A 26216-nucleotide genomic window follows, 5' to 3' on the forward strand; every position below is an offset into this window, starting at 1 on the left:
TCCCCGCCAGGCGGGCTCCAGGGCGTCTTCCCGCGCGCCGGGGGTCCTAGCTGCGCGGGGGCGGAGCCTGCGGCGCGGTGCATGCCGGGCGGGGGCGGGGCGCCCGGCTCTCATCATGGCGGCGGCGGCGGCCCGTCTCCGCTTCTGGCTCTGGGGCGCCCTGCTTGTCCTTGCGGCCGCGGTCTACGAAGACCAAGTGGGCAAGTTCGACTGGTGCGTGCGTGTGGGTCACGTTCGGGAGCTGTGTGGCTATTTTCTCAGCGCCAGCCTCGCGCCTGCTAAGGGGAGGACGGGTCGCGGGCAGCGGGACCGGCCGCAGCACCGCTGGGGGGCTCGGTGCGACATGAAAACGTGGGTCTCCGCGTTCAAGAGTTGAAAGAGGCGGGAGACGGCCGCAGGAGAGCATTGGACGAAGCAGCGTCGGGGCCGCTTCTCAGCCCGTCTCCGCGGGCCTGACATTGAGGCGGGCTTGGGGTTGTGGCCGGAGGCCCCGTTTCCGTGCGGGTCAGGCTCGGGTCTACCGGGGGGCGGGGCCCGTGGCCCCTCAGTGGACTCTCGCTTTTCCTCGACTTGGCATCTCGGGTGCGTGAGCAGGGGCTCGGGTCTCCCTACGGGTCCTAAACCGAGCCCCATCTCCGGTCATTCAGCCCCACCCGGCCCCGGGCTCAGGACGGGCCCAGCACGTCTCCCATCAGCTGGGAGGTGCCAGCTTTCTTTCTTTCTTTTCTTTTTATTTATTTATGATAGTCACAGAGAGAGAGAGAGAGGCAGAGACACAGGCAGAGGGAGAAGCAGGCTCCGTGCAAGGAGCCCGACGTGGGACTCGATCCTGGGCCTCCGGGGTCACGCCCTGGGCCGAAGACAGGTGCTAAACCGCTGAGCCACCCGGGAGTCCCTGTAAAATGATCTTATTAATAGGTCATCATTACCTACAGTAGGGGTGAGAATGAATGAGATCATTGAGTTAGCACAATGTCTGGCGCGTGGGGTACAATTAAGTATTACCTATTATCAGGACTATTCAGGAAACAGTTAATTCTTCAGAGCCCAGCTCAGGTAGCTCCTCCTCTGTGAAATGTTTTCTGTATCAGATACATTGATTCATGTTTTGTGTGTGTGTGTGTGTGTGTGTGTGTGTGTAGAGGTCAGTAGTTGTTTTGGGTGCTGTAGATGGAGAGGTAAGAAAGCACTCAGTCGGGGATCCCTGGGTGGATCAGCGGTTCAGCGCCTGCCTTTGACCCAGGGCGTGATCCTGGAGTCCTGGGATCGAGTCCTGCGTCGGGCTCCCTGCATGGAGCCTGCTTCTCCCTCTGCCTGTGTCTCTGGCTCTCTCTCTCTCTCTCTCTCTCTGTGTCGATCATGAATAAATAAATAAAATCTTTAAAAAAAAAAAAACAGTCAAGCGGGGCAGATGTGCATGTGTGTGGTTTAAGTTGGTGTGATAAATGCAACGTAAGGGCAGCCCGGGTGGTTCAGTGGTTCAGCACTTGCCTTTGGCCCAGGGCGTGATCCTGGAGACCCGGGATCGAGTCCCACGTCGGGCTCCCTGCATGGAGCCTGCTTCTCCCTCTGCCTGTGTCTCTGCCCCTCTCTCTCTCTCTCTCTCTCTTTGTCTCACGAATAAGTAAATAAAATCTTTAAAAAAAAAAAATTCAACCTAAGTCATATTTTTAATGATGTGGACAAATGCTCACAATGCAATGTATATGTTGCGCATGTACAGCCTGTACATGTATGTAGTATGGTTCTAATTTTGCAGAATAGTACAAACATGCCATTTACAGATAGGAAAATAAACAGAAGGAAGTACCCTAAAACATTAAAGAGTTTTTGGTGGTGGTATGTTAGACATTTTAAATTTTTAAAAATGCTTTTATGTATTTTTCATATTTTCTATAATGAGCAGGCATTGCATTAGTTTGGCGCCCCCTCCCACCCCGCAGAGAAAGAGCATACGCGAAGGAAGGGCAGAGGGAAAGGGAGAAAGAACTGAAGCAGGCTTCATGCTCAGATGACATAGGGCTGGATCTCGTGACCCTGAGATCATGACCTGAGCTGAAATCAAGAGTTGGATGCTTAATTGACGGAGCCACCCCTGAGCAGGCATTACTCTTACAGTTCAGATAAAAGATAGCAATATTTTATTTTAATTACTTATTTTTAAAGATTTTATTTATTTGACAGCACGCACACAAGCAGGAGGAGTGGCAGGCAGAGGCAAAGGGAGAAGCAGGCTCCCCACTGAGCAGGGAGCCTGACGTGGGTCTCTTGAGGCTCATGAGCCTGGGTCATGACCAACTGAGCCACCCCCGGGTGCCCCAGATAACAGTATTTTAAAAGAGAGCATGGTAATTAGAATCAGAAAGTCTTAGTGTTGTGTTCTATTTCTGACTATAGTTAGTTGACCCCAACAGACTTTAGTTTACTTCTCTGTAGAATGAGAGTAATAACATTTGCCCTATGTATTTCATAGAGCGTTCAATAGATATAGCGAGAATTAAGTACATGAAAATACAGGTAGAAACTGTTGTGTCATATAAGCCTGTTTCTTTACTATCTGCTGAGTTGCTTCCCTTTTTTTTTTTTTTTTAATTTGGTCAGACCAAACAACATAAGAGAAATTTAGTGTAAATGCCATGTGTGTTTAGTTTGCCAGAGATGAGAGTACTTTTCCTGTAGCAGCAATGTGCAGGTACCTTCCATGTACTTGGTAGTGTGCCATGCAAAGCTAATTGTATTCCCTTTATGCTTGAGAGGGGTGTTGAAAGGGATGGGAAATATTCCAAGGAAAGCGTGAGCAATGAGTCAAATGGATCCTGAACATGGGGTGGGCTCGAAAAGGCTGAAGAGAACAGAAGCCTGACCCAGTTTGTGGAGTTTTGTTGGAAAATTCGCATGATTTTTTTCTCCAGGAGTCAGAATAGAAGGGCCAGTTGGACTGTATGCTTGTGGACAACAGACTTTGTGTCTCTTCCCTCGTGTAATAGGAGTGTCTGGTCCGTTAATGAATACAGAGAGGACTGATGTTTGTTCCTGTAGGAGATTTAGGCCTGGTGTTCTTTTGGGTGGCCCTTGAGATCAATATGTGCTTGCATTTAGAAGTAAGAGTTGGGGGCAGCCCGGGTGGTTCAGTGGTTGGCGCCGCCTTCAGTCCGGGGCATGATCCTGGAGACCCGGGATCGAGTCCCATGTCAGGCTCCTGCATGGAGCCTGCTTCTCCCTCTCCTGTGTCTCTGCCTCTCTCTCTCTCTTTCTGTCTCTATGAATAAATAAATAAAACTTTTTTTTTTTTTTTTTAAAGAAGAGTCGTACTTCTTACCTATGAGGGTCTATTCTCTCTTCTTGTTCTCCTGGTTTCTGACTACATTGCCTAGAAATCTTCCTTTTGATCAGATTTCCTCATTAGCAGACATTCTTCACACGTCCTAAGATACCCATGATGGCGACCACCTCACGTGTTGGTGCAGTGGTCTCTTCACAAAACACTTTTTGCACAGTGATGATTTTGGCCCTCACACTTCTTGTCCTCACTTCCTCAGGAGACAGCAGTATGTCGGGAAACTCAAGTTTGCCTCCTTGGAGTTTTCCCCTGGATCCAAGAAGTTGGTTGTGGCTACAGAGAAGAATGTGATTGCAGCATTAAATTCTCGGACTGGGGAGATCCGTGAGTGACCAGTGTGGGCCGTAGCTTGGGGTGGAGTGGCTGAGCCTCATGAATCCAGGATGGCCCATGGCCTGTGTAGGCTTCCTGGTTGCTTCCCAAGTTAGGGACAGATTGGCCGAAAGATGCATCTCTTACCGGATTCTGATTCTTTTTTTCAGTTGTGTTAGCTTTGAATATTAACTGTTTCCCTATAACGACTTTTTAGTTTATTCCTTTAGCCTGAGTTCTAAGAGTTCTTAAGATACTATTTCAAAAAATCCATTTTTCTCTTGCTACTTTTATGGATGTTTTTAGGCACTAAAATCATGGTGATATAATTTACAATCACTATTTTTCTTGTGCATCTTAAAGATCCTATTATTTTGTCATGCATTTATATGTTTAAGGTGGTGGTGGGAGGGTGGGAAGTGAGGAGACTTCAGATTGGGACAGGACTGGCTCCTCTCAAACCTTCCTCCCCTCAGTACCCAGTGAGTGTGAGGGGATCATTGTCAGTTAAGTCTAATCCTCTTCTCCCTGGAAATAAAATGAAGTAACCAAGGTGCAAAGACCTCTTTGGTTCTCTGCTACCTTTTTGCACGCCTCTCTCTAGTTAATGGTAATATCTGACTCTTGTGTCTCTCAGTGTGGCGCCATGTTGACAAGGGCACAGCAGAAGGGGCAGTGGACGCTATGCTGCTCTACGGACAGGGTAAGCACAGTCCTGCTTGGTCTCTTTCGTGGTGTTGGTCCATCTTCCCATTCCTCAGTTCCTTCCTTCGTACGGGGTCTGCTAGTGAAAAAAAGGAGTGTTCCCAAAAGGTAAGGAACAGGTATCATAAATAACTTCTATTTGCATCCATACATCAGAGGTGTGGCTACTGCTCACAGCCCATCAGAGGATAGTCTGATACCCCAACAGAGTACCAGTTGGGGAGATGACTTCACCATGAATTTTCTCTTCCAGATGCAGTCACTGTGTCCAATGGAGGCCGGATCATGCGTTCCTGGGAGACTAACATTGGGGGTCTGAACTGGGAGATTACCTTGGACAGTGGCAGGTAGAGGGCAAGAAGCTCTATTTTTTTAACTTAAATTATTTTTTTGTTTTTTTAAAGATTATATGTATTTGTTCATGACAGAGAGAGTCAAACAGGCAGAGGGAGAAGCAGGCTCCTTGTGGAGAGCCCGATGTGGGACTTGGTCCCAGGGTCCTGGGATCATACCCTGAGCTGAAGGCAAATGCTCCACCACTGAGCCACCCAGGCATCCCAAAATTTTTTTATTTTTAAATATTTTATTTATTTATTCATGAGACAGAGAGAGGCAGAGACATAGGTAGAGGGAAAAGCAGGCTCCCTGTGGGAGTCCAATGTGGGACTTGATCCCAGGGCTCTGGGAATTCACCCTGAGCTGAAGGCAGACGCTCAACCACTGAGCCACCCAGGCGTCCTGGAAGCTATATTTCAGGTAGCCGTGGCTTGAGGTTTTGCTGAAACACAGGTCTGCATGGACAGCAATTCAGGGTCTTTTGACTTTTTCCTCACAGGCCACTGAAGAACCAAATAACATCAAACACCCTGTGTCTTAATGATCTGAGGTCATGGAACATGTGGTTACTCTGCCAGTGTTTCTTGAGCACCGATTGGATGCAGAGCTCTGTGCTAGGTGCAGTGTTTATCCTTGCACTTGAATGCTGCTCCTAACCTTACTGTGATATGAGAACTCTAATGTCCTAGATGTAGGAATGTAATATAAATCTTTCAATGTTTTAATTTTATATTGAGAGAATAGCTTGGGCAACTGTTCCGTCTTTCCTGGGATTGTTTCAATTTTGGGGTCATTTGCATTAGTGTATATCTCTTCTGATAATAATTTATCTGATTAATATTTGGCGCACCCCCAGCCAATGGGAATGCACATGTGACTCTGAGAAGATTTCTGTTGTCAAGAAACACATTGTCAGCTGTGGGGAGGCAGGCACATAGCCTGTAATCTCAGTACGGGGTGACAGGTGCCATGGTAGAGGGATGATCTACTTGCTGGGAAGTCCTAGGGGAAGGAGGTAACAAGACTGAGGAGGTTCACAGGGCTTCAGGGAAGCAGTACAGCCAAGTGGTTGAAAGGGCAGCCTCCCAAGTCAGCTAACCAGAAGCAGAGCCCATATTAGGATCCTGATGCATTTGACCCCAAGGCCTATTTTCTTACCTACTAAGCTACAGTGGTAGTGTTCCAGATTGTCTCCTCTCATCTGAGACACTGGAGGTGCTGGCAGTGCTCACCCCTGCACCTGTGCTCAGTTTCCAGGCACTTGGGCTGGTAGGTCTGCAGGAATCCGTGAGGTACATTGCGGTCCTGAAGAAGACCACTCTTGCCCTGCATCATCTCTCCAGCGGACACCTGAAGTGGGTGGAACACCTCCCCGAAAGGTAAGGCCACCTTCCCACCAGGTGGTGGCTGCCTCGTTCTGCTCTCCACAAGCTCCTGTTTCTGAGGGTTGTAACATTTATTCTGACTCCGGCTCCACTTGTGTTGGCCTCATGTGTCCTGTGTTGGGCTCACTAGATAGAAGCCTGCACTCAAAGGCCGTGCTACTTCTGGCATTTCTTTGCAGTGAGTGGAAGATTCTCAAACTGGGCACTAGAGACAGTCCAGCAAGGGGAGTGGCTTATTCAATTATGGTCATAGCACTCTGGGCTTTTTGATTTTTTTTTTTTTTAAAGATTTTATTTATTTATTCATGAGAGACACAGAGAGAGAGGCAGAGACACAGGCAGAAGGAGAAGCAGGCTTCATATAGGGAGCCCGACGTGGGACTCGATCCCGGGACTCCAGGATCACGCCCTGGGCCGAAGGCAGGTGCTAAACCACTGAGCCACCCAGGGATCCCCGGCTTTTTGATTTCTAATTCAAGTCAGACTGAGCCTTTCATTCATGTTATGAATCAGAACAACTGAAGAAGAGCTCAAGGGAAGAACTGAGCAAGGTTTGAGATGGTTACTGGAGGTCCTAGTCATGGAAAGCATTAAAGCTCTGAAGGATCAGGAGGGAGGAAAGAAAGGAAAAGATTTGCTTAGACCTGTGGTTATTTTCAGGGCATAAAACTCAAATTTGCATGTGGCCAAATGCCTGGCACCTGGGAGCAAAGCAGGCCCAGTAGGAATTGCTGGCAGCTGCAGTGTGTCTGACTTACCTCCAGGGGGCAGCCTTACTCAGCCGATTGACGCCCTATAGGAATTGCCTAGCGGTGCTTCTACTTTTTAAGAGCCAGGAGTCTGGTTTTTACATGTAAAGTCAGTTCTAAATTTTTTTTTTTTTTTTTTTAGTTTTAAATGTTGATGGCTGTTTTACTTATTTACTTTTAGTTTTTGAAGATTTTATTTATTTATTCATGAGAGACGCAGAGGCAGAAGCAGGCTCCATGCAGGGAGCCTGATGCCTGTTTTAAAAGAACCAAACCAAACAAAACCTACTTAGGGACTGCTAGTTTGTGATCTGTGGGCAGGGACCTGGCTGATTTTAGAGGACCTGGAGTGGGCCTGTCCTGCTGCTGAAGCTGTTGCTCCTTGCTTTTTCTTCCCTTAGTGACAGCATCCATTACCAGATGATGTATTCCTACGGTTCTGGGGTGGTGTGGGCCCTTGGAGTTGTTCCCTTCAGCCACGTGAACATTGTCAAGTTTAATGTGGAAGATGGAGAGATTGTTCAGCAGGTATGGATGGCCAGGCATCTGGCTTGAGGAGCCTTGTTGATTGTGGAGGGGAATATATGGAGCCCTTCTTTGCATTGGGATCCAGGGAACTTGGCTGGGTAGATGCAAAAGCCATTCATGGTCCCTGATTCTGGTCAGTTGGAGGCTGCTTTCTCCTCATCAGGTGTTGGTTTAAAGCCCTCACATTTCATGCATGGTGCTTTCCTGGGAGGGCTGGAAAATTATGTAGGTGTTTTCACTGCCTGTGGGTTTTTCAGAACGTACTACTGTGGAAGTAGTGATAGAGAACCACATATGATAAGTACAGTAGAGAAATGCTTATCTGAAGTGTCAGGTCTTAAAAATGACCTGGTATATTTTTCCAGTGAAAAGAAAATCTTAAAAAAAAAAAAAAAATTCTGATTTTTCCATCTTTGGAGCTCTTGAGAAGTTGGGAGGGATGGGAAGAAGTCCTTTGGAACGAGCCATGAAGAGAACCCTCAAGCTTAGGCCCTGGTGGTGACCTTGCTGATGAACAGAGAGGAAAATGCAGAAATTCTCACAAACGTTCGCTATCTCTTTTGTAGGTCAGGGTGTCAACCCCCTGGCTTCAGAGTCTTACTGGAGCCTGTGGTGTGGTGGATGAGGCTGTCCTGGTGTGCCCTGATCCAAGCTCACGGTCCCTCCAGACCTTGGCCCTGGAGACAGAGTGGGAGTTGAGGCAGATACCACTGCAGGTGAGAGGTAGTGCTGCTGCTCCCTGGCCTGAGGCCTTGCCTTTGCTGCTTAGGAAAGTCTTTCTCCACTGTCACTGCTTCCTTCCTGAGCCTTGGCAGTTGGAAGAAAGTCAGGCCTCTGGCTGAACTCATGTAAGGGGAAATAGGTAGGCCACTCTTCTCTTTAGGGAACTTGAATGGCCACTCTTCTAGAACCATATGACTTGGCCTCGGCCTCGTTACTTTCACTAGGAAAATGAGGTAGAGGCCTGGGATTGATTGGTGAATCAGTGACTTGCCTGCTTTTAGCCCTAATCCTCTTCCTTCTTGCCTTTCAGTCTCTGGACTTAGAATTTGCAAGTGGATTCCAACCCCGGGTCCTTCCAACACAGCCCAACCCAGTGGATCCTTCTCGGGCCCAGTTCTTCCTGCAGTTGTCCCCAAGCCACTATGCTCTGCTGCACTACCGTCACGGAGCCCTGAGTCTGCTCAAAAACTTCCCACAGGTAAGTTCAGGCTGTATGGGGCTAGGATTCAGGAGGATCTAGCCAAGCCATGATACTAGTAAGTCCTGCTTGTGAATCTGTAGATGTTTGCTCTGGATCCAGACATCTCTGGGTGTGGTGTGAGAGGGGTTAGCATTAGAGCAGAAATGGAACACTTTTTCTTCTGAGAATTAACAAAGGATCTTCCTCTGAGTCCATAGGAGAGTGGGAGTAATTCGAGCTTCCCTATAGATACCAAGAAAAGCGTGAGACTTAGGGTTGGGCTCTACCTGTGTTGCGGGTAGGGGAAGGGCCTGTTTTCAGCTGTGGAGGCACCAGGGGCCTCCTTCTGTTCTCAAGTGTCCTGGTTGCCATGCTCCAAAGTCAGGAGCACTTTCAGCTCCAAGGCCAAGGGACCTCCCTAGGGAGATGCTCCTTTGTAAGGCCGCTGGCTGGTATAGGCCCCATTTAGGAACTGACACTGCTTTATTCCCAGGCTGCGCTGGTGAGCTTTGCCACCACTGGAGAGAAGACGGTGGCTGCAGTGGTGACCTGTCGCAGTGAAGTGGTGAGTGTCGAGAGTAACGGTCAGCACTGGAGGGTGTTCCTTCCTTATGTCTATCGGGAGCCTTGAGAACCAAAAGTCAGGGCAGTTTGAGTCCAGGGTGCAGGAAACTGTTGAGAAGTAAGTTCTCAGTTGCTCTATAGTGCTTTCAGCACACCTCCTTGTCCTCAGGAACAGGAACCTAATATTGCAACCCTACTTTCATCCGCAGCTGTTAAGCTATGTAGACTTGTGAGCAGTAGTGAGGAGTGACGTCTTCTCCTGGGTGCTGAGATGACATGGAAAAGACGGCTTAATTTCAGGGACTGGGGAGTGACCCCGTGGCTAAGTTTTCTCTTCCATCCTTTTCTTTTCCCTAGCAGAAGCCTAGCAGTTCTGAAGATGGGTCACTGGGGAGCTTTGCGGAGAAGCCCAGTCCCCAGGTACGGTGTGGCATTGCGCACTATGCCAGACCCTGGCATCCAGGAAGGCTGGAGCGGGTCTCCCAGAGCTTTCAGCCTCAGATGGCATTTGCTGCAGTCTATGAATCATGTTTGTCTGGATCCTTTGTAGTTGGGAAATTGGATGTAGGATCCCTAGTCTGCTCTCAAGCACTTTTTCCTCTCGCTCTGTTTGCGCATGTCCTCTGGGGCCCTGGCTGGTATTGCTGAGTGGTGATCTGTGCAGTTGCACTACAGCAGGACACAGGACCCTGGGTGGGACACTTTCTGCTGTGTCTTCCAGCTCCTGAGTTCCTTTCTTTTTTTATTTCTTTTTTTGGAAGATATTTATTTGATAGAGAGAGCACCAGCAGGCAGAGTGGCAGGCAGAGGGAGAGTTAGAAGCAGGCTCTGAGTGGGGCTCAGTCCCAGGACCCTGGGATCATGACCTGAGCTGAAGGCAGATGCTTAACTGACTGAGCCACTCAGGCTCCCCTCTCCTGAGCTCTTCTGAAGAGCTTTGTGATTTCCTTGCTGGGGTCTTACCTCTGTAGGGGAGGTCAGCTGCTCTGTACTGACTTCCTTCTGACACAAGTACAGTGGTCCTGTTTGGTTACTCAGATACCTTATTTCTGCCTTTCTTTTTTCCTTTTGTTTTTCTTTGCATTTCTTCTTGACCTGGCCCTTCATTAGGGTAGTTAACCCCAATTCCCGAACTGCTTTTGTGGGACTTGGCTTTAGGGGATCTCTCTAGTTGACCCGTGCTGTCTGTACCCATAGGACTCATTGACTTGCTTCAACCAGACCTACACCATTAATCTCTACTTAGTGGAGACAGGTCGGCGGTTGCTCGACACCTCCATCACGTTCAGTTTGGAACAGAACGGCACTCGGCCAGAGCGGGTGAGTCAAAGGCTTTGTCTTCGGGCTCTGGCCCGTGGGCTTCCGAGAGTGGGTGTCCCTTCCCTCAGGGCCAGGTCACAATTCTTGGGTCCTGTGTTTGGGCTCTCTGGACATGAGTTCAGTTCCTCTGAACAGCTGACTTGTCAGAAGTCCTCACGATTAGTAGTAGAGGCAGGTATCATTTGTGCAAAGTGGTGAGCGTGCCAGGCACTGTGCTGAACTACTTACTGATACACTAATTGATTTAGCTTTCTCTCCAGTCTTGCAAAGTGCTTACTACTGCCCTCGTTTTAAAATTAAACTTGTGCCTTGTGAGATCCAGGACCCTGTCCAGAGTCACGGAGCTAGTAAGTTGTCACCAGTGCCCCAGCCTGCATTTTTGGTCGTCGTCTTATATGGCCTCCATGCACAGTTAGGGTGTTCTTCAGCTTCCCTGGGCTGTGGCTTCCCCATCTCCAAAATGGAAGCTCTGATCTTGGCCTTCTGCTCACTTTGTGGGGAGTGATTGGAGCATATGGAATGACACAGTGCCTGAGAGGCAGTCCGGTTCCTCCTCTGAGAGGTCTAGGCTGCAGCCTAGTGGCACTGTGCTGGCTCTGACAAGTTCTTGTTATCTCATTGAGGTCTAGGCAGTAAGCCGTATTGCTTATATGGTGAATAACTTCGTGTGCTGAGCCTTTAACAACTTCTGATACCTTGAATCTGGGGGTCTGGTGCTCAGAGACATTTGGGTTGTGGCTGACTGCAGTGGTTGGGACTTTGCTTACAGCTCTACATCCAGGTGTTCTTGAAGAAGGACGACTCTGTGGGCTACCGGGCCTTGGTACAGACAGAGGATCACCTGCTCCTCTTCCTGCAGCAGCTGGGTGAGCAGACCTCATCCAGCCCGTTTTTTTTAAGGCCTGCCCAGATTTCTAGTCAGACTATATTTTTGGGGCCGTGGACTGGTTTCTGGGAAAGATTCCAGGGGAGTGTGGCCTGAATATTTTTTAGAGCCATATGTCATCTGTTTTTGAATAATCCCTTAGCATTCCAGGGTGGGATCTGGAACTTCCCTTGTACTGTTAAATGCCGCCCCCTGCTGTGGCTGCTTCTCTGCCTGACGTGAGAGCTGCTGAAATCCCTGAGCCACATAGAAGAGCCTTTGGGCTATGGGGAAGGCAGGCTTGGGTTTCGTAACCAGGGTTTCTGTAGCAGGGAAGGTGGTGCTGTGGGGCCGGGAGGAGTCGCTGGCAGAGGTGGTATGCCTGGAGATGGTGGATCTGCCCCTGACCGGTGCGCAGGCTGAGCTGGAAGGAGAATTTGGCAAGAAGGCAGGTACGCACAGGGGACTCTGGGACAGCAAAGTGGTTGGAGGGGCTGCTCCAAGAATGAGTCTGGTAGTTAGACGACAGGAGATGCTGGCTCACGGCATCCTCGGCTTTCTGGGTGCAGTCATTTTGCCAGTGTGTGTGGAACTAGCTCTGCGACCAGATTCCAGTGCATACATGGCCACGTGGTTTAGGTAACGGTTCTTCTCTCTGAAAGGAGCCACTTAGAAACCCTTCTATGGGAAGATGCTGAGGAAAGAGTCTTAACTTAGTAGAGTAGTAACTACCATTGTCTCAGTACCTCAGATCTGCCAGGCACTGTATCATACTTTGTCCCCCAGGCACCAGCCACCTCTTTCTGGAGAGGTGTAACTGGGTTGATGGGGTTGTTATGGTAATCGGCGGTGTCCTCTGGTGCTGGCCGGTCCCAGGCCCCAGAATGGACTTGGTTCATTCCACTCTGGTCAGTCCTGCCTCCTGCCTCTCCCTCCCATCCCTCACTCTGCAGCCGTAGTTACTGAGGGCCTACTCTGGGCCAGGCACCTTGGTAGGCATTGTGGGTTTTCTTGAGCCGAGGATTAATTTGATTTTACTGTTTATTTCTGCTGCCCGGATCCAGCAATTCAAGGTAAAATCTGCTTCCTGCTGCCTTGTTGCTCATTGCCTGCCCACGTGGCTAGCTTTTGGTTAATTCTTTGTTTTTCCTGACCTGCATCAATGAGGTACATAACTGTGTGTGCATGGACTGCTGTTCCTGTGACTTGTCCTGTTTGCCTCTCACTTCCTTGAGCTGAGGTTGCTGGAAAGTAGCATACGCAAGGGCACCACTCTTTAGGGAGCACTCACCGGGGACCCTGCATGGCATGAAGTCCTGTGTGTAGGTCATGTGGTCTTCGGACTATTTACAAGTTTACAGATGAGGAACCAGAGGCCAGAAGTTATGTACATTTCCCAGGTCACCCAGCTAGTGAGTAGTAGAGCTAGGATTTTAATCCAGGCTGCCAGACGCCAGAGACCATCTCTTTACTCATGCTACCTTGCTCTGGTGGCCACACTTACCCTGTGGGGAAGACTTGAGGGTGGCACCCTCATTGACAGGGTCAGGGGTGAACGATTGCCCAGGGGGGTTGGTGGCAAGTAGGTCTGTTGGGTGTAGGTTCAATAGTGAACAGGGTGGGGGTAGAGCAGTGGGTAATGGAAATTCCTGTCCACGGCACACTTACTTCTGCATCCTGCGCTCCCACATTCTCCCCACTTCTGGCTTTCTTGTGGCACCCAGAAGCCTTCCTCTGGCCATTCTGGATGCGGGCTGTGGTGGAGACATGCTCAGCATGGCCACGTCCTGCATGGCTGATCCCTGACCTCCTGGTCTCCTTTTCCAAGATTCCAGGAGGTGAGAGAACTGCGAGCCAGGAAGATAGGTTTTGGAAGTTCATGCATGGCTATACCCGAGTGTGAGATTAGTAGCTTCAGATAAGGACTGCCCTTTGGGCTTGCTCCTTCATGTATGGATGGCTTGAGTGTTCCAGGGGAGCCGGAGAGATTCCCCCATGAGGAAAAGCTTCTTGCTGGAAATACCTGATCTAATGAGGGGTGAGCCTCAGCTGTGTTACGTTTTCCTTGACACCAGACGGCTTACTGGGGATGTTCCTGAAGCGCCTCTCGTCCCAGCTCATCCTGCTGCAGGCGTGGACTTCTCACCTCTGGAAGATGTTTTATGATGCTCGGAAGCCCCGCAGTCAGATTAAGAATGAGATCAATATTGACACCCTAGCCAGAGATGAATTTAATCTCCAGAAGATGATGGTGATGGTGACAGCCTCGGGCAAGGTGAGGTAGAGGGTTTTAAGCCCCCAGTAGCAAACCTTCTGAGGTTCTGTGACTGGGAAGCAAAAAAGCCTTTGGTAGACACTGGTTCTAATTTCCAAGGATGGAATCAGTTCTTCAGTTTGTCTTTCTAGTAGTGAGTCAGTTATTTGTTTATCTTGCAGCTTTTTGGCATTGAGAGCAGTTCTGGCACCATCCTGTGGAAACAGTATCTCCCCAATGTCAAGCCAGACTCCTCCTTTAAACTGATGGTCCAGAGGACTACTGCCCATTTCCCCCACCCCCCGCAGTGCACCCTCCTGGTAAAGGACAAGGTGAGGCTGTCCTTCTCAGGTTTGAGCCAAAGTGGGGGTGGCTTTTTAGTGTTGTGTAAGTTGAATTTCTCCTGGGCCTTTGGAATTCTGGGAGAGCTAGGGACAAGTGTTCAGGGGTTAGAGCTCTGTTTGTTCCAGCTGTTTGTCTAAGTGGAGGAAGCACCAAGGACCGATGGGGGTTGACTCTGGAGGGGGTGTGATGTCACCAGACCTGGGATGAGCCAGCCCTCCTTCCCAGCTGAGCAGCTGCTTTCTCTTGAGACAAGGGAGAGCAGGATGCAAAGCTATTTGTTTCTGCCTCCTGGGATTCGCTGGATTTTAGCGGATTCATTCAGGTGTCATTAGAAAGGGGCACTTTCTTGGCTTGGTAGTCCCTGCTGGAATGGCTGCCCGGGGTTTCCGAATCCGTACTTGACCATTGTGTTTGTTCCTCAGCATGTGCGGTACTTGCTTAGCTTCAGAGCCAGGGACTGTTTAACTGTTCACCTTCTGACACGTACATTAGCCTTGAGGATGGTTCGCCTTTAAGTGAAACTTTATTTTGCACAAATAGGGAATCCATACAGAGGAGTCTAGAGAGTCTGTCAGAGTTGAGCTGAAGTCCCAGCAATCGGGGACTATTACCTTTAGCATTTGCATTCTTTTCCTGTTGGTGGGGTCTGACAGTTTGCTTGCCCATTTCAGGACACGGGCATGAGTTCTCTGTATGTCTTCAATCCCATCTTCGGGAAGTGGAGTCAGGTGGCTCCCCCAGTGCTGAAGCGTCCCATCTTGCAGTCTTTGCTTCTCCCCATCATGGATCAAGACTATGCCAAGGTGCTGCTGTTGATCGACGACGAGTATAAGGTAGGAGACTTCAGAGTGGCTGGAGAACCTCTGGTGGGTTGGGTGGGAGGAAGGTGGTCCCGAAGCAGCTGGTGGCCAGAGCTGGAGCTCTGTGCGGTCAGCCCGTGTGTGGGCCTGAAGGGCATCTCTGCGCCACCCGATGGCACTTCTGCACTTGTGAAAACTCAGGCTCTTAGCAAAATTAGATTTAAGCCTATTTGGGTTCAGTGGACTTTAATTCTTTTCAGATGGACTGTTTGATTCTTAAGGCTTTTTGATGGTGAACAGTGATGAATCTTGAGAAACTGCACAGAGCATCCTTTAGCTTTAACTCTTTCCTTGGGCTATCTGGGATCTTCAAGGTCACAGCGTTCCCAGCCACTCGGAATGTCTTGAGACAGCTACATGAGCTCGCCCCTTCCATCTTCTTCTATTTGGTGGATGCAGAACAGGGACGGCTGTGTGGATACCGACTTCGAAAGGTAGGGAAAGCACGTCCTGGTGGGACCTTTCAGGGGAGGGGTATAAGTGTTTCCTGGATATTGGCTCAGAAGTGGATTATGTTCATTTATTGTAAATATGGGTCAGCATAGTCCTGATGTCTGATTCATAGTCCTTTCCATGTTGAGCAGCTGCTGCCTGGTAGGCAAGGTTCTAGGTGCTGTGAAAAGAGCAGTGCCCAGTAGATGAAGTCTCTGCCCCCTTGGAGTTATGTGTTTTTTGTTGTTGTTGTTTGTTTGTTTGTTTTTACAATTAATTTAGAGAGAGTGCGCGTGAGTGGTGGAAAGGGCAGAGGGAGAGGGAGGAGGAGAGCACATTTGAACAGACTCCTTGCTGAGCAGGGAACCCGACGTGGGGCTTGATCCCAGGATCCTGGGACCATGACCTGAGCTGAAATAAAGGGCGGGCCGCTTAACTGGCCCAGGAGGCCTCCCAGCTACTCCTGCTCTCCCCATGAATTTTTGTTTGTTTGTTTGTTTTTGTTGTTTTTTTTTCCCCCATGAGTTTTTATCTTGTGTTCCTTTCCTCTAGCAAAGGGAAGGGATGTTGTTGTTTGTTCTGGAGAGGTTGGGAGGTAGGAATGGGGCTTGAGTAATGGCTTGCACTTCTGTATGAAGATGATAGTATTGACCACTCTGGATAGAATGTGTGCTTTGAATCTTATTTTTAGGATTGGGATTGATTTGCTCTAATGCTGGCGTACTTGAGTCCAGCGCTAGCAAACCGTGATAGACACTGGCTCTGAGGGCCAGCCCTGAGCTCACAGGAGGCTGGCCTTGACCTCATTAGCTGAGCATGTACTCACGAGAGGCCCTCCACCCTGTCCCGCGGGGCGTTTTGAGAGGCAATACAACATAGAGCTTAAGAGCTCGGCTCCAGCTGCCCAAGTGTGAAGCCAAGCTCTATCACTTACTTTACTTTGTGACATTGGGCCCGTGACTTCTTGGGCCCTGTTTTCTCATCTATAAAATAAGATGAGAGAGGACCTACTCTAAGTTTGCTGTGAGGAGACAGGGAGTTAATGTGTGCAAATCACAGGAAGCAATGCCTGGCACATGGTAAATGCCATCTAAGTTTTAGCTGCTGTTGTCTTAAAAATGCAGTGACCTTTCTTGACATTTTGTAACAGTTGACCTTTCCAGAAACAGCATGGGAAATAGTCTCCCCAGAAAACATTCTTTACCGTTGTGCATAAAAACATTGCCCCTTCCAAGTTGTTAAAAAGGGGGACCTTGAGGGACGCCTGGGTGGCTCAGTGGTTGAGCCTCTGCCCTTCAGCTCAAGAGGTGTGATCCTGGGATCCGGGATTGAGTCCCCCCGTCACAGGGAGCCTGCTTCTCCCTCTGCCTGTGTCTCTGCCTCTCTCTCTCTTTGTGTCTCTCATGAATAAATAACTTTAAAAGAAGGGGGGTGTACCTTGAAAGAGATGCACTTTGTGGATAGAGGAGAGCAAGTCTGCCAGTGTCATGATGGGTGGAATCCTGAGGAAATGGGAAGAAACAGTGGCCAAGGGAGGGCAAAGTACACAAAGCTTATGTGGGAAATAAGCCAAGTGCAGTCTTGGGTCTTTGACCTCCAAGTGCATTTACTGGGGCCTTCCTCCCTGGGGATGCTTTAGGAAATCCTAATGGTTTCACAGGAGCCCATAGCAAGGAAGCCTAATTTGCTCTTAATAAAATTTTTATTAAAAAAAAATTTCAGTAATGCATGAATTATATTCTCACTGTAAAAATTAAATGTAGGACATAAACAGACTTCTTCAGCCCCGCACTCAGCTGCCTCCTACAGATGGAACATGTGTAAGTGGTTGGCCATGCATCCTTTTTTTTTTTTTAAGATTTATTTATTTAAGGGAGTAGGGGGAGAGAGAAGGCGTGCACGTGTGAGTAGGTAAGGGGTTAGAGGCAGAGGGAGAGTCCACAAGCAGACCCTTTGCTGAGTACAGAGTGCAACACACAGGGCCAGGGGATATTTCAGGACCCCAAGATCATGACCCCAGCTGAAACCAAGAGAGTCAGCCACTTAACCGACTGAGCCACCCAGGCGCCCCTTCCCCCGGCCTTTCTGTGTTTTTACAGATAACAGAGTAACAGTGATATGGACTATAATACATATGGGGTTTATATGTAGGTTTTCCTACTGAAACAGAATTGACCTGTATTTTTTTAATGTAAAATTTGTTCCTTTTACATAATGTATTTTTTCATTATTTTGTTAAGTCCATTTTTTAGAACATTGAGAAAATGCAAAATCATGAGGTTATGGCTCGCTTCTTGAATGCACTATGTACGTGGCACTCAGATCAGGAAGCAGCATGGCACCAGGGCCCTTTCCAGTCACCCCTCCCCTTCCTCCCAAGGCTTCATGTATACATAGTATGGATGGATAATTATTTAACTATAGGGCGCCTGGGTGATGCAGTCAGTTAAGTGTCCAACTCCTGGTTTCGGCTCAGGTCATCATGATCTCAGGGTTGTGAGAGTGAGTCCCGTATTGGGCTCTGTGCTCAGTGGGGAGTCTGCTGGAGATTCTTTCTCCCTCACCCTCTGCCCCTCCAGCTCATGCTCGCTTGCCTGCTCTCTCACTAGCGCTCTTTCTCTCTCTCTCAAATAAATAAATAAATCTTTATCTTTTTATTTTCAAAAGATTTATTTATTTATTCATGAGAGACAGAGAGAGAGAGAGAGAGAGAGGCGGAGACAGAGGCAGAGAGAGAAGCAGACTCCATGCGGGGAGCCTGATGTGGGACTTGATCCTGGAACTCCAGGATCTTGCCCTGGGCCGAAGGCAGCCTCTCAACTGCCGAGCCACCCAGGCATCCCAATAAATAAATCTTTAAAAAAATAATATATTTAACTGTAAAGGTTTGTGAATTGGTTTTCTTGACCATAGAGAGCATTTCCTGTAATGTTTTGTTTGTTTGTTTGTTTTTTAAAGATTTTATTTATTTATCTATCCATGAAAGGCACAGAGAGAGAGAGGCAGAGACACAGGCAGAGGCAGGAGCAGGCTCCATGCAGGGAGCCTGATGTGGGACTTGATCCCCGGACTCCAGGATCATGCCCTGAGCTGAAGGCAGATGCTTAACCGCTGAGCCACCCAGGTGTCCTTCCTGTAATGTTTCAGTGTCCCCGCTAGCTTAGCAATTTATTGCTGTATTCAGATACAGGAATTGTAGTTATTATTAATAAGTGGTAAACTTTTCTTGGATAGTTCATACTCAGATAAACAGTGGGATACCACTGAACATTCCTTTCTTACTAGCTTCAGTATCTTGCCTCAACAAACTAAGAGTTCCATAACTTCTGTACAAACTAGATCCTTTTTTGCTGTTTTCCTAGGAGCTCTGATCTCTGTTTCTTCTGGTACAAAGGCCCCAAATAAAGGTGTCTGGGATATATAACTGTCATGGGTCTGAGTGTACCCGCCAGATGATAAGTGCTGGCTTTCTTGCCCTTGCCCTAGGATCTTACCACTGAGCTGAGTTGGGAGCTGACTATTCCCCCAGAAGTCCAGCGCATTGTCAAGGTGAAGGGGAAGCGCAGCAGTGAGCACGTTCATTCCCAGGGCCGAGTGATGGGGGACCGCAGCGTGCTCTATAAGGTATGGTTCTGTAGTTCCAGGGTTGAGGAGGGCAAGGGTTTGGATTCTGGCTCTAGAATTTGATAGATACTTGATCTTGAGTGAGTCATTTCATTCCTTTGAGCCTTAATTTATCACCTATGAGATGAGCATAACATCTCCTCCTAGGGTCATTGTGATGATCACATAGATGCTCGTGCATAAGGTAGTACCTGGCATATGGCTGCTACCCAGTACATTAGCTCTTGTTTTTATTGATAGTGCTGATAGAACTTTCTGGAGTTAAGCCTTAGTTAATCCATTAGAAACTCCATCTCTGTGATTCAACACTAGTTAGTGGCAAGGGAAGGGAGACAGAGCTAGTGGGTTGCAAAACTGCTGGAAGAGAAGGCAGTCCTTGTAATGCATGGTCATTAATTATACCCTCTGCAGAGCATGGATTGAGTTGGAGGAGGATGTGTGATGCAACAGGGTAGCATGTCCAAGGTAGCTGATGGGGAAGCTGCTTCACTGGGCATGGGGCAGCACTGCAGGGTATAAGCCAGCTGGACTGTCCAGGTACAGACTTGGCTCCACTGCACGCTAGCTGCTCATCATGGCTAATTTTCATATGTTTCCTGAATGTATATATATTTTTTAAGATTTTATTTAGGGATCCCTGGGTGGTGCAGCGGTTTGGCGCCTGCCTTTGACCCGGGCGTGATCCTGGAGACCCGGGATCGAATCCCACGTCGGGCTCCTTGCATGGAGCCTGCTTCTCCCTCTGCCTGTGTCTCTGCCTCTCTTGTCTCTCTCTGTGTAACTATCATGAATAAATAAATAAAATCTTAAAAAAAAAAAGATTTTATTTATTTATTCATGAGAGACAGAGAGAGGCAGAGACACAGGCAGAGGGAGAAGCAGGTTCCATGCAAGGAGCCCGACGTGGGACTTGATCCCGGGTCTCCAGGATCATGCCCTGGGCCAAAGGTGGCGCCTAAACCGCTGAGCCACCTGGGCTGCCCCGAATGTGTATTTTTAAGAATATAATGGGGTTAAGATCACCTACATTGTATGATCGTTTTTGAAGATTAAGAACAACATGTAACATGGTTAGAACAGTGCCAGCCGTGTAGTTAACGTTATTAGCACTCTTGATTTGAAATCTTTATTGATGGATGCCTTCCATTTGGCTGCAGTTTGACTTATTCAGAAAGGCCAAAATAACATAAATTCTAAAGTACATTTGATTTGTACTAGAAAAAGTGTTCATTATGTAAATTTACCTTTATGAGTTAAAATTTACTAGAGTACTTGTGTTCTTCTACATTGAAAAAATAATAGCCAGAGTAGGGTTTTTTGGATTTGTACACATCACACAAATTTTTTAGTTTTTTTCAGGAAGCTTCCTTCTGTTTTGGCCTAATTTTAGATTTACAGGAAAGCTGCAAAGATGGTACATTGAATTGGCATGTACACCTTACCTGGCTTTCCCTAGGGACTGTGGTGCATCTGTCTGAACTAAGAAACCAGCATCAGTACAAGACTGTTAACTACAGACTTTCTTGGGGTTTCACTGGTTTTCCCATGAAGGTCCCTTTCTGCCACAGGCCCAATCCCAGGCCGCACGCCCCATGGAGTTGCCATGTTTCTCTAAGTCTCCTCTGGCCTGTTTAGTCTTTCATGATTTTGATAGATTTGAAGAGTACTAGACAGGTGTTTTGTAGACAATTTTGGTTTGTCTGATGTTTTTCTCATGGTTAGACTGTGGTTGGGGGTTTAGATGGAATACCACAAAGGGAAGCTGTCCTTTTTTTGTAGGAGTGGGGGCTTGCTAGCGGGATGTCAGGTACTCTTTTAGACCCTGGGGATATATCAGTGAACAAAATAGACAAAATTGAGGTTGTTAATATATTCAGGAGCATATCAGAGAGATGATTAGTTCTACAGAAGAACAAAGCCAAGAAAAGGGGAGTGGGAAGCTGGGATTGGAAGGGGGTGGAATTTAAAATAGGGAGGTTAGGGAGGGTCTCACTGAGATAGTGACACCTTAATGAAGGAAGAAGGATAGTGCGTAACATAGAGGAACAGGCTTCTGGACAGGAAGGCTGGAGTGGACCTGGAGTGTTCTAGAAACAGCCGGGGGGGCAGTATGACTGGAATGGGGTGAGTGAGGAGAGTCCAGGCTGCTGGGGTTGAGGGTGGCGGGGCATATCACGGCCACCACTCTCGCCTTGATGTTGAATGAGTTGGAGTGCCAATGGGAAGTTGGGAGCACAGATGTGACATAAGTGACTAAGGTTAAGGGCTCACTCAGCTTGCTGGGTCGAGATCAGAAGACCAAGGGAGACAGCAGGCTGACCTGCTCTTGCAGTAAGCCAGATGACATGGTGGCTTGACCTGGGGGGGGTGGGGGGGACCAGAGTCCAGGTGCTTCTGAAGGTAGAATCAGTAGGATATGCTGATAGGTGGGATGTTTGGGGAGCAAGAAGGGAGTCAAGGAGTTGGAGGTTCCGGATCTCCACCCTGACACACTGGGGAGGCCTGCGGGGAGCAGGCTTTAGGCATGGGCAGGACAGGAGTTCCCTTTGGGGCGTGTCAGGTTTGAGGTAGGACATTTAAGAAGAGATACTCAGACGTCAGCCTAGAGTTCGGAACAGTGCAGCGTGGGTACGTGACCTTGGCCATTGGCAGCACCCCTGAGTGGCCTGACCATGAGAGCCAGTGTAGACGATGTCCAGGAGATTGAGGAGATGAGGAGCCTGCAGAACAGACTGAGAAGGAGGGGCCAGTGGGGTGGAGGAAAACCGGGGAACACATGTCCCGGATGCCAGGTGGAGAAAGTATTTTGAGAAGGGGTGATCATGTGTGTCATTTTGTACTAGCAGGTCAGGTGAGACGAGGATGGAGACTCGTCCATTGGTTTAGGGTAGGGAGGGTACTGGTGCAAAGAACTAGCATTGCCAGAGCAGTGGCTTAGGTGAGCGAGTGGGCAGACCGGATTGTATCTTTAGTTAACCATTTACTGTGTCTGTGGTGTTAGCAAGCTGCTTAACTACCTGAAGCCTTTCCTCACCTATTACATGTGGATGACGGTAGCTCCATTCCCAGGTTTGTGGGATTCAGTGAGGTGATGTAGGCAGAGCACCTGACTTGGCACATGGCACCGAGTACAGTGACGACGGACACCAATAGAAAGCTCTTGTGGTCAGGAAGCCCGATTCCTCCACTGGGCAGGTGGGCTCCAGGTCTGCCTCTCCACCCAGGGCTTACAGCACAGCAGAGCTTGTGATTGGCCATTGTGGCTCTGAAGGAACTCTTCCCTCCTCCTCCCCAGAGCCTGAACCCCAACCTGCTGGCCGTTGTGACAGAGAGCACAGACGTACACCATGAGCGCACCTTCATTGGCATCTTCCTTGTGGATGGTGTCACCGGGCGCATCATCCATTCCTCCGTGCAGAGGAAGGCCAAGGGCCCCGTCCACATCGTGCACTCAGAGAACTGGGTGGTGGTAAGGAGCGGCAGGTGGACGGGTGGGAGTTGCAGGGATGCGACCCAGCCAAGGCTGTGTGGCTGGTCTCCCTGGGTCTCGAATACTTTCACTGCCTCTTGTTCCGGAAATTGGTGCTGCTTTCTATTTCTGTTGGATCTAGACCCCTGGATGGCAGCTGACGTGCTGGTTAGGGGGCTAGGCTCAGGAGCTAGATGGCTCTGGGCTGGTGGCAGCCCTTCCTTGTCCCGCCGGTGTGACCTTGAAGGGTTATTGAACTCTCCGTGTTGTGTAACTTGTGAAGTAGGGCTAGGAGAGTGTCCTCTGGTCTGACTTGGAACAAGTACCCAGACCCTAGCTGGTAATTTTTCCAACTCCTAAGTATCTTGAGAATCCTTTGTCTTATGGCAAACTTTGGGTAAAGCTAGAGAAAACTACCCTGAGAGTTAGTAAACTTGGTAGCAAGAAGTTTCTTGCTGGGTGGTTTCTTTCCTTCCTGCCTTCTTGTGGAATACCCCTTTTGAGCTGAACTTGTCAGCTCAGTCCCCAGATGCCACCCCTCCTCTCTGCAGTACCAGTACTGGAATACCAAGGCCCGGCGCAACGAGTTCACTGTGCTAGAGCTCTACGAGGGCACCGAGCAGTACAATGCCACGGCCTTCAGCTCCCTGGACCGCCCCCAGCTGCCCCAGGTCCTCCAGCAGTCCTATATCTTCCCCTCCTCCATCAGTGCCATGGAAGCCACCATCACTGAGCGTGGCATCACCAGCCGGCACCTGCTTAGTGAGTAACAGGGGAAGGGTCTCTGGGGTGATGGTTTCCTCCATGTGCCACGCCCAGGCCAGAGCTGGAGGCACGCTGCACGCTGCCGGCACAACGCTGTTTGACCACTAGGGGACGTTAGTGAGGAGGGCTTTGTATCAGTAGGCAGAGTTCCTTAGTCCAGCTTTGCCACTGTAAGTGACCCACTTTTTTGGATTTGAAACTCTATTTTAAATTTCTGTGATAATGGTATTTTTTGTGACTAGTCCTGGTTTGGATCACTGTGAACACTGACTTCTGTTGACTTGTTTCTGTGTAGTTGGGCTACCTTCTGGAGCAATCCTTTCCCTTCCTAAAGCCTTGCTGGATCCCCGCCGTCCCGAGATCCCAACAGAACAAAGCAGGTGAGATGCTTGCAGGTAGTGCTGAAGGCCCCTACCCTAAGGAGTGTGGCCTGTTGGTTACGTTTGGTCCTCAGCCTGCTGCATGCTGCCTTGCTATGCTGGGGGCTCGGGCTGTAGCAGGAAACAATCGGACGAAAACCTCTGCCCTCGTGGAGCTAGCTTAACATGCTGGTGAGGGGATGAGACGGACACTGAATAAGATAGGCAAGGGAAATAATACTGTGTTAGGTACTTATAAAGGCTACTGAGAAAAAATTAAGAGGGGACCAGGGCTATGGAGGGTTGGGAGGGGTGGTACGAGGGGTTGTGTACTTGAGAGAGTGGCCTGGAAACGCCCCTCTGGGAAGGTGACTGAAGACTGGAGGTGGTCAGAAGCCAACCTTTGGCTGTCTGAGAGCAGACTTCCCAGGCAGGGGAGAGCTGTGCCCATGCACTGAGACCATGGCTGGTGCGCCAGAGGCAGGGAGGAGGCCACGCTGGCTACAGCTGTTGTTGGGGGTGGGGGACGTGAGGAGATGGGCTTAGGGAGCTAATGGAGCTGGGTCATGTGGGGAAGCCAGTAGCTTGTGACCGTTGGCATTCAGTTTTGTATTGCCAGCCATCATCTATCTGGTACTTTCTCACTTTTGTTCTGAATTCTGTTCACTTAGGGGTGTGGGGAACTGAGCAGTGTCAGGGGAGAGCAGATCTGCGTTTGCACAGGAGGCAAGGGGGAGTGCAGTGTGGAAAGCGGGGCAGCTGAAGCTGGGCAAGCATGTGGGGTGAGGCCAGGGTTTTCCAAGGAGCGTGGACCAGAGTGGGAATTGTCCTAGAGGCTCCACGGGTGGGTTTTAGAGTGGCCCTGACTTCCTCTTCTAGTGTGAAATACTGGCTGGCTGGTACTAGATGTAGAACAAGGTAGGAGTACAGATCTCACTCTCCACACAGGTTTTTCTTTTGTAGCCCTTTCTAACATTAAGCTGCTAAATTTTTAACTATGTGATGCAAGGAGACTTTGAAGGAAAATTTGAGGCTGGACATGTCGCCTCAAAGCCTCCCAGGACTGAGAAAGGGCAGCCAAGAGATCCCCTTGCAGGAGTTCTGAAGGCTGGTCCTGGCTGATGTCTTACAGAGAGGAGAACCTAATCCCATATTCTCCAGACGTGCAGATACACGCAGAGCGATTCATTAACTACAACCAGACGGTTTCTCGAATGCGAGGTATCTACACAGCTCCCTCAGGCCTGGAGTCCACTTGTTTGGTGAGTAGAACTCACAGCCATCCTGAGTGGCAGCCGCTCTTTGCTTCACCCTGGGGAAACAGCTGAGGATTCCATTTCCTTTCTGACCAGAGTTTGAGGTTGTGGTAGACCACTGGCCACCTCTCTTACATATTTCTCGTTCTGTCTGCCTTCCAGGTTGTGGCCTATGGTTTGGACATTTACCAAACTCGAGTCTACCCGTCCAAGCAGTTTGATGTCTTGAAGGATGACTATGACTATGTGCTGATCAGCAGTGTCCTCTTTGGCCTGGTCTTTGCCACCATGATCACTAAGAGACTGGCACAGGTGAAACTCCTGAATCGGGCCTGGCGGTAAAGACACGGGACCCACTGCCAGAGAGCTGAGGGCAGTAAGGGCCAGACGAGAAGCTCCAGCTGCAGAGTGATGGGCCGGGGGAGGACGTGTGCTGGGTGCTCATTTCAGCTGAGTCGTGGGGAAGATGGGCACTCGTGGAGACTCCTTTCAGGACATGTCTGCTGCAGCATCAGGGGTGGATGGAGGCTGAACTCATTCTCTCAGGCGGGAATCTCAGAGCATCTCGACGGACTTGCCCTGAGAGTCTGAAGGACATCGCCCTGTTTCCTTCCTCTGCCCGTCTGCGAATGGTTTTTCTTTACTAAGTCCCCCAACAGATCGTTCTGTTTTGTGAGGCTCACTTCACATGATTTTGGTTCACCTTTTCTGTTTCCCAGGCTCATCTAGAAGTCCTTCTGACTGTTTCCTTGCCTCCTGCTTCAGAATCAGGAGGGAACTCTTATTGATAACTCCACCTCATAGGTGCTTTTGCTGTTGTATATTGGGGAGAAAGAAGATCTACGCTTATTTGAGGCTCAAAGATGGATCCAGCATCTCATGGATTCTCTCCCAGGAGTTGAAGAATCTATATATGGTGTCAAAATTCACTTGAAGCCCCTAGTTTGGAGTCTCATTATTTTGGGCCACCCAGTCCTTGGTGCAGTTTATCAAAAGTTAGGTGTGTCACAGTGTCCTGTTCCGCTGGTCATTGCCCATGCTTTGCACGTAAGGTGTGTCCAAGCCGAGGCCACCTTAATACTACTGAATTGCCTGAACCTGCAAGAGATTGCAAGGGAAGAGAGACTCTACCCGTTTCTTGGTACTTCCTAACCTTTCATTGTACCCCCAGGCTGGTCTAGTCCTCTTCTGACCTAGTTAGAGACAGGTATCCTGTTTAAGAACCTTATTTATTTTTTACTTTTAGATACAAATTAATGAGTGCATCACCGTATTTCTCCTAAAGTGAGTAGATTTTAAACGTTACTGCTGTAACCTTTGCAGCTTTAAAAAAGGGGAGAGGGGACCAGGGTTATGAAACTGGCACATTGTGGAGGGAGCATTGCTGATTGGCTGGGCTGACATGTCTGCCACAAATGGAAAAAGTCCTAAAGGCTTCCTTTATGCACCTTGGGGAATTATGGAGTTTTTCCTATGGAGGATTAAATGTGCAGAGGAGACCATCTCTAGCCTGTGGGGAGGAGCAGTTCCCTCAGATGTGTGAATAAAGTGGATGATGAAGGGCA

The 26216-nt window shown here is 49.1% G+C and overlaps 1 protein-coding gene across 6 annotated transcripts; it reads left to right on the top strand.

Annotated features, from left to right (window-relative positions):
* Positions 1-98: 98 nt before the first annotated feature.
* On the top strand, positions 99-26216 carry EMC1 (ER membrane protein complex subunit 1). 6 transcript variants are annotated; one of them, XM_041766737.1, is made up of 24 exons: positions 99-213; positions 3540-3664; positions 4290-4355; positions 4611-4704; positions 5944-6072; positions 7229-7355; positions 7922-8071; positions 8389-8556; positions 9032-9103; positions 9460-9522; positions 10300-10422; positions 11192-11288; positions 11617-11739; positions 12352-12360; positions 13363-13562; positions 13724-13873; positions 14558-14719; positions 15061-15180; positions 18665-18802; positions 22098-22271; positions 22823-23033; positions 23332-23416; positions 24528-24657; positions 24814-26216. In XM_041766737.1, exons 1-24 carry the CDS (start codon positions 116-118, stop codon positions 24991-24993), a joined length of 2994 nt encoding a protein of 997 aa, XP_041622671.1. In that variant the 5' UTR covers positions 99-115; the 3' UTR covers positions 24994-26216. The 6 variants fall into 6 exon arrangements, with proteins under 6 accessions (XP_041622671.1, XP_041622673.1, XP_041622672.1 ...); XM_041766739.1 differs by having other exon boundaries at positions 11620-11739; XM_041766738.1 differs by having other exon boundaries at positions 9463-9522.

This window comes from Vulpes lagopus, chromosome 8 (genome assembly GCF_018345385.1).
Source record: "Vulpes lagopus strain Blue_001 chromosome 8, ASM1834538v1, whole genome shotgun sequence".
Classification (NCBI taxonomy): domain Eukaryota; kingdom Metazoa; phylum Chordata; class Mammalia; order Carnivora; family Canidae; genus Vulpes; species Vulpes lagopus.